Source organism: Triticum dicoccoides, chromosome 2B, assembly GCF_002162155.2.
Source record: "Triticum dicoccoides isolate Atlit2015 ecotype Zavitan chromosome 2B, WEW_v2.0, whole genome shotgun sequence".
Classification (NCBI taxonomy): Eukaryota; Viridiplantae; Streptophyta; class Magnoliopsida; order Poales; family Poaceae; genus Triticum; species Triticum dicoccoides.
In genome coordinates, this window is record NC_041383.1 from 772,545,074 (window position 1) to 772,555,960 (window position 10,887).

At 46.8% G+C, this 10,887-nt stretch overlaps 1 protein-coding gene across 1 annotated transcript; it reads right to left on the reverse strand.

The window, feature by feature from the left end:
* Positions 1-8,111: 8,111 nt before the first annotated feature.
* On the reverse strand, positions 8,112-10,454 carry LOC119361364. The gene is made up of 4 exons (XM_037626609.1): positions 10,094-10,454; positions 8,841-9,103; positions 8,421-8,771; positions 8,112-8,321 (listed from the first exon to the last, which is right to left on the reverse strand). The coding sequence occupies exons 1-4, from the start codon at positions 10,452-10,454 to the stop codon at positions 8,112-8,114; spliced, it is 1,185 nt and encodes a 394-aa protein (XP_037482506.1).
* Positions 10,455-10,887: the final 433 nt, after the last annotated feature.

The following is a 10,887-nucleotide window of genomic DNA, read 5'->3' on the forward strand; positions in this document are numbered from 1 at the left end:
GGATGAACAGTGAGCGATGGGCGTGGATGAACAGGACCCCGATCGATCGAGCCGGTTGGGGCTGGATGAACAAGACCCCGTGGAGGGCTGGATGAACAGGGCGACCCCGTGGAGGGCTGGATGAACAGTAGACGGTGGAGGGGTGGATGAACAGTAGCCCGTGGAGGGGTGGTTGAACAGGAGCCCGTGGAGAGGGATGGTTGAACATTAGCTGGTGGAGTAGCGCGCGGTGGAGGCTAGATGAACAGGAGCCCGTGGATGAACAGGAGCCCATGGAAGCTGGAAGAGGTCAACGGTGGATGAACAGTAGCCCGTGGATGTTGGAGGAGGTCGACGGTGGAGGTGAACAGTATCCCGTGGAGTCCCGTTTTGCGGTACGCCACACCCCTCCCGATGAATAGGACCCCCGTTTCGATCGTAGCGCTCCAACACAAGTCCGTTTCCTCCCTTTTACAGTATGCCACACCCCTCCCGATCAACAGGACCCTGTTTCGACTGTAGGAGGTCCAACACAAGTCCGTTTCCTCTGTTTTGCGGTACGCCAGACCCCTCCCGATGAACAGGATCCCGTTTCGAACGTGGCCGGTCGAACACAAGTCCGTTTCCTTCGTTCTGCGGTACGCCAGGCCCCGTTTCCATCGCCTGTTCCGTCCAAGCCGGTTGGCTCCCACGCGTTCCGTTGCCTCCCAATGAACACGAGCATTTCGTTGCCTCCCCATGAACACGACGACGACGCAGTTTCTCCGTTCCGACCCAGCCATGTACACGAGCCCTGGTCGTACGTATGCGCGAGTAGGCGTTCGAGACCCCGCCCGTATGTACGTACGTGGCCGTATTTTCTTTCTTGCACACTGGTCGTTGTACGTACGTGTACATGCTACGTGTGCGCCTCTACATCCACCAGTATGTACGTACACGTTCGCGACCAGAATGACAATGCTACCTACGCTTCGACCTGGTGGGTCCCGACTGTCAGGCATTTCCTTGTGTGCGAAGATGTAGTTGGTGGGTCCCAGCAGTCAGGGGGCGAATCGTTTTTTTTTGCCCGGACGCACTTCCTTGCGTGCGAAGATGTAGCTGGTGGGTCCCAACAGTCAGGGGGGAAAGGTTTATTTTCATGAAATACAATGGCCTGTCCGATAGGTCCCAACTGTCAGGTGCAGGAATCATTATTTTCCGCGTAATAAGGAGGCACTTCCTTGCTGCGGCCGTGGACCCAGCTGTCAGCATCTCCACGTACAGACCACGTCCGATGGAAGTCGTTCCTTGACTACGTTGACCACGCCACGCCGAGAGCACCATGGCGGTGGATGACGGCGAGGCCTAGGAAGGGGACGACGTGGAGCCGGGGAAGACGCGACACTGGATGCCCACACGGAGAGGAGTACGAGGGTTCACTGGTTTGGCTGCGGTGTGAGGCTGTCGTCGCCGCAGAATAACATGGGGTGTGGGTGAGTGAAGGGTTGGCCTGGCCAGCGGTGGGAGTAGTAGGGGGTGGTGAGGCCTCCGTGGCAGCACAGCCGGCCACGGGAGGCAGCAGCAGGCGGCATGACCGGTGCTGCTTTGGGCGGCTGGAGCAAGAAGACCAGAGGTTGAAGAAGCACGACGGCCGTTGGATGGACATCCTACGGTGACTGCAACTAGAATTGTTTATATTGACTAAGTTGACAAAGCCCTTGGTACGCGTCTTCTTAGTAGGCCCACAGGTCAGCTTCCGAAACGGTGCGCCCCAGATGTCAGGGGAAGGAATCATTTTTTGGGCAGGTAAAGCTAGAATATCCGAGATTGAAGAAGAAGCACAGCATCCGTTGGATGGACATCCAGCGGCCACTGCTGCTAGAACCGTGTGTTGACTATAAGTTGACAAAGCCTTGCATACGCGTCAACTCTTTTTTTAGGGGACGCGTCAACTTAGTAAGGCCACAAGTGTGTGGCATAGAACTTATAGCCCATTTGAGATTTGTAAGAATGTGCAGCCCATTTTTGAATTCTAATGGAATTTACTACAGCCCATTTATAATTTGTTAAAAGTACAACCCATTTCAACCAACCGTTCAAAACAGAATTTAATAAAATTTCCCACATTTTGATGGGATCCGAAACATTTTTATCCCGAAGTTTCTAGTCAGATTAAATACAATTTCAATATAAATTTATATTATGTAAAAATCTAACGAAACATTGCGCTCGCAACAATTAATGAAATTAAAATTTTCAATATCCAAAAATAATATTTTATAAAGTAATTACGTGTTTGGTACATTTTTTATTGTTACTGCCCATTTTTATAATTACATACCATTTATTATTTCTTAAAGCTCATTTTCTTATTAAGCCTAATGCATCCCTCCTAGGAAAGATTTGCAGCCCAGCGGGGCGGAGAATAACAACTTGACCTTGCCTTGGTATTCCTAAAAAAAGTATAGCTGGGATAGCCATTTTCAGCTTAAAAAAATTAATATCTGGCCTGGATATCTGGCCTGGGCTAGACGGGCCACAACCCGCCCAGTTAATACCTGCAGCGATGTTTTCGTTGTTGTTCAGAGGAGAAAAATTAATATCTGGGCTAAACATCGAAAAACTATGCAGTGCTCACACCTCAAAAACACAAATATTGCTCGAGCTGTTTGGTCCCAGCTGTCGGCCGCTTCTTGTGCAATTCTCTCGTTTATTAACTACATAGGTTGACCATGGTGAGGGACCGTGATGTCAGGAAACCAGGAGGAAGCAAAAAAATTATATATATATATATATATATATACACACACACAGACGGTCTATTCTGCTAATATTAGCAGAATAACTATTCTGCACACCACTTCGGCACTGCACGCTCAACAGAAGTGCACTGCATCATTTTGACGACGAGCACTGCAATAGAGACTAGTGAACTTCGTGTCGAAAAAAATTGCACGCGGTGTTTTTTCGGTACTGTTTTCGCTCTAATTTTTTAACCATTTATTGGAATGAGGAGTGTAATATATCATTGAAAAGCAATGGATTAGGCGCAACTTCGACATGTTGAACACTTTTGAGATTCCACACGGTTTAAGAGCAGTTTTGAAAATAGTGTGGCGGATGACGAGTGGCAGCGAGCGTTTTTTCGCGTTTTTTTTCAAACCGCTTGTCGGAATGAAGCAAATGATACGCCGTTGGATAGATATCGTCAAGGCGCATCTTTTCCATATATAAATCTTTCTGTAATTCGTTACAGTTTAAGAGCAGTTTCAAATTTACTAAATCGCGGAATTCTGTTTTTCAAATTTTTTCAAATTTTCGGTACTGTTTTCGCTCTAGTTTTTGAATCGTTTGTCAAAACGAGGCGTATGATATGTCCTTGGAAAGCTATGGACAAGGCACAACTTTCATATGTAGGATTGGTTTTGAGATTCCTTACGGTTTTAAGTTAACTTTAAAAATCGTGCGGCGGAGGACGAGTGGCAGCGGCCGTTTTTTTTTGAAATTTTTACAAACCGGTTGTCGAAATGATTCAAATAATACGTCGTTGGAAAGATATCGACAAGACGCAAATTTTTCATGTAGAACACACTCTCTAATTCCTTACGGTTTAAGAGCAGTTTTAAAATTAGCAAGAAGCGGACACTTTGTTTTTTCGTGACACCAAAATCGTCGTCGGACAGAAGAACGCACTGCTTCAAACTGAAAACCGCACTGCAACAGACATTCAAGTGAACTTCATGATTCTTTTTGTCGAACATAAACTTTCTCGCACAAGTTTTTGTTGTCTTTTTTTCAACTTTTTTCCGAACGAGAGTGGACCACAACACTTCCGAAAGTGAACCGTAACACTACCAAAAGTGAACCTCATGATTTTTTGTTGTCGTTTTTCCGTACCTATTAATTTTTTATGCGCGTTGACCAAGCGAGTGGACAACGGGGACTGAGCGAGTGAAATACATCTAATATAGAAGCGAGCTTCATTTTGAGATCTTTTTTGTTTTGTGTTTACCAAGTGGACAACATAGGAGTTTTATAGCATACAAAATCTGCACTCTCCACCAGCCAAATCACGGTACTGAGCTGCAATTTTTATAATGAACTAATGAAGTGCACTTTTCAACAACAACAAAATTGAATAATGGGGCCTCTAATAGAACTGCATCACTTCATCTTTTCCTGCAAAAATTAGTAAAATGAACCTCAATAGCAAACCATAGCGGACTTCATTTGCACTTCACGTCGGGCGTAGGTGAATCACAACACCATCGAGAAGTGAACCGCGACACTACCAAAAGTGAACCTCGTGAGCTTTTGTTGTTTTTTCTAACATTTTTTTATGAAAAAGTGGACTGCAGAGACGAGGGCAAGTGAACGGCAACATTTTTTATTGAATGATGAATCGCAATACTCTTTTTCCAGTTTTTCAAACATTTTTTTGCACTTCAAGTTGGGTGCAAGTGACCGACATCACCCTCAAAAGTGAACCCCGTTATACCAGGGATCTAGCAATATTATGTGCTTCTCTCAATGAAGTGCATTGGGTTTCCCACCATTTTAAGTGTTTCTTACATTTTTTTCTCTTATGCGTTCTGCCCTGCGAGCTCAAAACTAGTAAACTGCACAGATTCATTTTCCTGTAACTTTTCTATTTAAGGAGTGTATCACTATTCTTTTTTCCTAAACGAATTGCATCACCTTGACCCTGAGTGAACTTCTAGGACAAGGTTTTTTAAAAGTGTTAATTTTTTGTTTCTTAATACGCTGCACTGGTCCTAGTGAACTCCATCATTGGATTTGAATGTTTTTTCATAGTGAGCTGCATGAGAGTGCAACAGGTTACAATTTCTAGTCCATAGAAATTTGCAAAACAAAATGAACAGCAATAAAAAGAACAACATTGTACAGTTGAACGGACCCGTCACAAACAAGCAGAGGACTTTACAATACACACAAACAAGCAAGGGGAAAAACCAAGTAAGTGAGGTTTGGGCCATCCCGTTTCCAAATAACCAACTACAGCCGAGAGCCTAAAAAGTAAATGAGCTGCACTCGACACAGGGGTACGAAACTGTAGAACAGCAGAAGCCAAAAAAATTGCCGGATGCCCGTGGCTGAACCGCACGAGGGCACGCGGTGCGCTGCTCGAGGGATGCAGATGCACCGCAATGGCACGGTCAGGACCTCGCAAAACGAACCACAGGCCGATTGCAAACAAACCACATGTCTGAAGGGAGTCGTCCACGCTGGTGATGTTGTGGTCGCGCCAGCGTTCGCGTCGACCCTGTCAGCAGGAGGTGTGGCTAGAACAAGAGGAGAGGGGAGGCTACCACAACAGGAAATTGTCGTTGCCAGGGGACAAACATTGAAACTGCATGAAAACAAACCGATTTTTTATACTGTGAGATAAAATGCAACAAACAAAAAATACTTGAAAAAATGCATCCAGCGTACTACATGAACAAGCTGGGCGAGCCGCACGCCCGAGCAACCGAGCTTCATGCTGCTCGGCCGTGATGCACTCCTATCACTGGCGAACTGCACATCAACGGCCAAATCTGAAAAAAAAAGCTTTCCGAAACTGCATGGCCAGTCAACCAGCGATTGGAAGGGCACGGGGGAGCACACGCCTCCTCCCGCGGGCACCGAGACGCCTGGATCCAGTCACGAGCTTCCGGCGAACAAGGACGACGGTGCTGAGCTCCTCTCTGCTCTACATCACGAGCAGATTCTCCATACCCCACTCAACATCGGGAGATAGGCGCGGTCGCCATGGCTCACCCCGACCACCAGATGCCCTATGCGAGCCTTCCCTGTGCGCCTCCCCGTCGCTGGTCTCCCCGTCTCCTCTACTGTTCTTGGCCTACCCTGCTACCTTTCCCCTCTCCGTCAGTGGAGAAGAAGGGGGCGAAGTAGGGGCGACGGCTACCGGGGAGATGCGGGTCTGGGCGTGGGAGAGGTGGAGGCGCATCAAGGCGATGGCGCCGCAGCGGCGCGGGGGAACGAGGCTGTGGGGCGGCGGCACGGGCGGAGGTGGCGGACAGGCAGCGCGGGGGAGGCAGGTGGCCCGGCGGCATGGGGGAGGCAGGCGGGGCGGCGGCGCGGGGGAAAGAGGTGGCGCCAGGGGGTGGTACGCCGGTGGGAGGGGTTCGTGGATTTGGTGGTTGGATCGGGAGGAAGAGGTAGTGGGGAGGAGGTGTTAGCAGAATACAGTTTTGAGGTGCAGAATAAGATTAGGTGTATATATTATAGGGTGTGTATATTATGATAACACCCCTTAAGACCTTATTCTGCACACCTAATCTTATTCTGCACACCCCCACCTAACCCACTGTACCGACCCAACGCAAACGGCACACACAAAAAAAACCACCCCACCGGCCCATCTCCCCCCACTCCTACCCCACCACCACCAGGCCCAGTTCTTTTCACACAGGATTCTGCAGAATCAAGATTTTGGAAAATTCTCCCAGAATCTGCTTCTCCCAGAATCTGTTGCCGAGTTCTTTTCTGGGATTGTAGGTTGAGATTCTGGAAAGAGTTGTGTGTTGAAATGTCTGTAGTACCCTTAGACAGAAAATGTTTGATGAATTTATTAACACCTTGTTGTTTCTAACAATATCTAGTCGAATATGAGTACGAAAGTGATTTCCGAATGTCATAAAAAGTGCTAAATATTACATTTAGAATGGATTTAAAGATTTGTTCATTACAAAAGTGGATGAACTAAAAAAAGATAATCTCAAGGTACGAGACTAGCAGCAATCGCCTCACGTACTACGTTCATGGTACCATCATCTTCTGGTGGTAGAGCATTGGCACCTGTAAACGGCAATGGAGGTTGCACATATGCATCATTGTCGAACTTGTCAAAATGCTCATCACGTAACTTGCTATCACGAATCCAATTGTGGAGACACATGCATGCAGTGACAATCATCTTTTGGGTCTCAGGTTTGTACCGAGGTATGCCTCCATCTCCAAGAATTCGCCATTTCATCTTGAGAACACCAAATGTTCTTTCGATGACATTTCGCAATGAAGAATGTCGATGGTTGAATGTCTCATATCTCTCAACTGGTGGGTGTTGTTGGAAATCTGGTACATGGTATCGTTGCCCTTTGTATGGAGATAGATATCCAACCCTGTTTGGATATCCGGAGTCGACAAGATAATATTTATCTACAGTACGACATCAGCAAAAGAAATTAGAAATGTACAACATACCATCCTGTATACAACAATATGGATACATGCGAGATGTTACCTGTGGGGGGTTGTGGAAAGTGATCATAACGAACTATGGCATCGCTCCATACACGTGTGTCATGAACAGATCCGGGCCATCCGGGAACAACAAACGTGAACCTCATATCAAAATCACACACTGCCATAACATTTTCACTTGTGTAACCTTTCCTATTCCTGTGTTGGGGCTCCAACTCCTTTGGCACAATCACCTTAATGTGTGTTCCATCAATGGCTCCAATAGCATGTTGAAAGTGAGGCCAAAACTTTGTTTTTTTAAGTACTGGGTGTGGTTCAGAGAAAGTTGGATCAATTGGTCTTATGTAATCACCGGCCATGCGGTCTACACACTCCAAAACCTCGTGGAATTTTTTATTTATGACAGAACGACTATGTGCAAACCGATCTGCGACATTATCAGTTGTCTGACATGTACCAACAGTCCATAAAAATTGTGCCAATGCTTCTTTGGATGAAATGTTGGAAGTTGACTCAAGCCCATACTTCTGAACTAGCAGATCATGCAATGTATGAAACACTGACCTCCTCATTCTGAACATAGCATAGAAAGATTTTGCATCTTTCTCCTTCTCTTCTACCCATTGGAGGCCTGTAACAAGATGTAACTTTCTTGGTGCGTACGGCAGTGTCACACTTGACGACGCCACATCCAGAGCAAATGCAAGCATGGCCGCCTCAAATTCCTTTTCTTCTTGTTTCTTTCTGGATTTATCCATCTGCCACAACAACATGCACATAGTGTAATATCAGACACAACACAGTTCAGATAACAGTACATCTCCAAAGCAAATAGCTTAGTTCACAAAAGTACACCTCCAAAGCAAGTAGCTTAGCTCACAACATTACAAGTAAATAGTCTAGAAAGCAATTAAAACATAGATGTTCTACTTATTATTGAGCTCCCACATCCTCTTTATCCATCCAAGCCTTGCAACAGATTCATGAGCCGTGAAAGTGGAGAAAACATCACGATATTTCTTTTCCATGAAAAGAAATGTAGCATAGAAATGCTCATCACTTCCTGGTTTTGCACCATCCGCTTCCACCATGGCCATCATTTGTTTAATCTCTTCTCTTGTTGGATCCACACTCTCCTCTACATCTCTTTTCTCTGCATCCCTCCTCTCCCTTGCCCTTTCCTCTTCATCCCTCTTCTCCCTTGCCCTCTCCTCTGCATCCCTCTTCTCCCTTGCAATCTCCTCTGCATCCCTCTTGTCTCTTGCACCAAAGATGTCCACCATGCGTACAAAAGCCTCATTTTTAGCATTCTCACTTTCCCACTTGTCATTCATCTTTGGACTTGGCGAATAAGGACACGCCCTCTTCTTCCCACCCTTGGCTCGATTTTGAACAGGGGTAACTTGGCCTTCATGACTATCACACCCTGAGTCATCCTCCAAACTGATTCGAGAGGGATCACCTTGATACGAGGGAGTTGGCACCCTCGCATGCTCATTTGTGACACAAGTAGTATCGAAAACCTCTGACATTTTTTCCTCCTCCGCTAGTGGAGCATAGCGAAACTTGGCAGCTTCTGGATGTGCCTGTAATCATATAGCACCACAGGTTAATAGCAAAACCGAAGCAACATGACTCGTTATTTAAGAAATTACATGACAACAACAATACTTTATCTCCAATGCCCACCACTCATTTGTAGCTGCAATAGTGTGTGTATGCTCATCTCTTCCTAAGCCAGATGCTTGCTGGATCAATGTCTTCCATGTGTTGTACTCGCTTCTACATACACCCCACCTATTTTTGATTTGCCGGGTCGAATAGTTTCTCCCAGAGCGCTCGTTGAACTTTTTATGCAAATTAGCTTGTCCTATGTCCGACAAATAACCAGCGTTGCGGTTATTTGCTCGAACCTCCTCTACGCACGCATTCATAAAGATTGTATGAGCAGCACTGTCCCAATTTGCTTTGGGTTCTTTGACTTTCTCCATCTTAAATTAGCATCATCATAGAAAATAGTGTCATGTACAAGGAATTCACATACCAATACATTAGAAAACAATGATATTCATACTGCCATATTGTTGAACGGCTCCAAACCTAGGTTAGAGCAACACAGGGGCCGGGTGTCGTGAGAGTATTCCCCAGGTTAAAGGAAAATATCAACTGGACACTGATGGAAATTTAGCATAATAGCCTTTTTTTATTAATTCTAGTATATTGGCTATTTTTTTTAAGTTTGTGGGTGTTCTAGAACCCTAACTTGTGGAAACTGAATTGTTCGGCTTCTATTTTGTATTTGTATCTGATGCTTGTGCTGTCCAGGTAACACTGCCTTTGCAAATTCAGGATTCAGGAAAAACATCAACCTGTTCAGGTAGATTTAACTGTCATTACACTGGGTCAGTTTCTAGTTGTGGTAATGTTCAGTTATTGGTTCAGAGATGTGTTCATAGAAAATGCGATCAGTATATCTTTTTGCGTCATAGTATTGGCAAGAAAAAAGATATGGTCAGATAGTTGCCACTTGCCACCTATAAAGTGTTGTCTGACTAATATTTCTCTACTGATATGGCAAGCCAGCGGCATTTGTTTTCTGTCCAGAAGCTAATGCATCATATCAGAAATCCATCCATCCATCTATTTTTGTAAATAGGCAAACGAGCTGTATTCAACAATCAATCCATCCATCCATCTATCTAACAAATCCATCCATCCATCTAACAGCATCAACAATCTGGGTGCAAAAAATTAGCACCATCTATCCATCTAACAGCATCAGCAATCAATCCAAGCATCAATCCATCTACCTATGCAACATAAATCAATCTAGCTATCCATAGCATAAAAAAAAAGAAGAACAGAGAGATGGGGAAAGAGGATGCCTCACCGTGGGTGTGGTCTGCACCTCGCGTGGGGCTGCTTGTTGCCGTCGAGGTGCAGCACCGGTGGTCGTCAGCGGTCGTCGAGGTGCAGCTCCGATGGCTGTCGATGTTGGCGGAGACACAACGAAGGGGAGGACGAGCAGCGAAGGAAGAGGGGCGACGGAGGGAGATAAGGCGGGCGGCGGCGGCGGGAACCTGGCCGGCGGCGGCAAGGGCCAGGCGGGCGGCGGCGGCAAGGGCCTGGCCGGCGAGGTTGGTCCGGCGGCGGCGCGGCAACCCTAGCCGTCGCTGCGTTTGGGGGCTTCTTTTTTCCTCGATGCGAATAGGGCTCGAGCGGCCGCTCGCTCGCTTCCTCTGTTCCAGCGCGTGGATGGGCAGGGGCATTCCTGCTGTAATTTCGCAATGGGATAGGGGTACTCTTCTATTTTGAAACGTTTTTACTGGTGGGACTTGCCAGAATCTCAGGATTCTGGGAAAATCAAGCTTTTTGGGTGCTTTTGGATTGCACTAGGATTCTAGAGAATCCTCTCCAGATTTTGGAAGTCAAAACGAGTTCTTTTGGCTCCAGATTTTTTAGACCAAAATTCTCCACAATCTGCTCAAAAGAACTGGGCCCCAGCCCCCCGCCCGATAGCACCTTCCCCTACCCCGCCTTCGTCTCCCGCCCGCTGCCGCCGCGGCACAGGGCCGTGCCCCGCCCCCCTCCCCCAGCCACCTACCTCCGGCGGCCAATCACCGCCCAGCAATCACCGGATCCGGCGAGATCCGGCTCCACCTCCCCTCGTCTCCCCCTCCTCAGAATCTCCGCCGCCGCACG

Coding starts and splice junctions, on each gene's coding strand:
- LOC119361364 (XM_037626609.1), bottom strand. CDS start 10,454: ATGCCCCTGCCCATCCACGCGCTGGAACAGAGGAAGCGAGCGAGCGGC. Junction 8,772..8,840: donor TAAAGTATTGTTGTTGTCAT/GTAATTTCTTAA, acceptor ATATGATTACAG/GCACATCCAGAAGCTGCCAA. Junction 8,322..8,420: donor AGAGGGATGCAGAGGAGATT/GCAAGGGAGAAG, acceptor AGAGATGTAGAG/GAGAGTGTGGATCCAACAAG.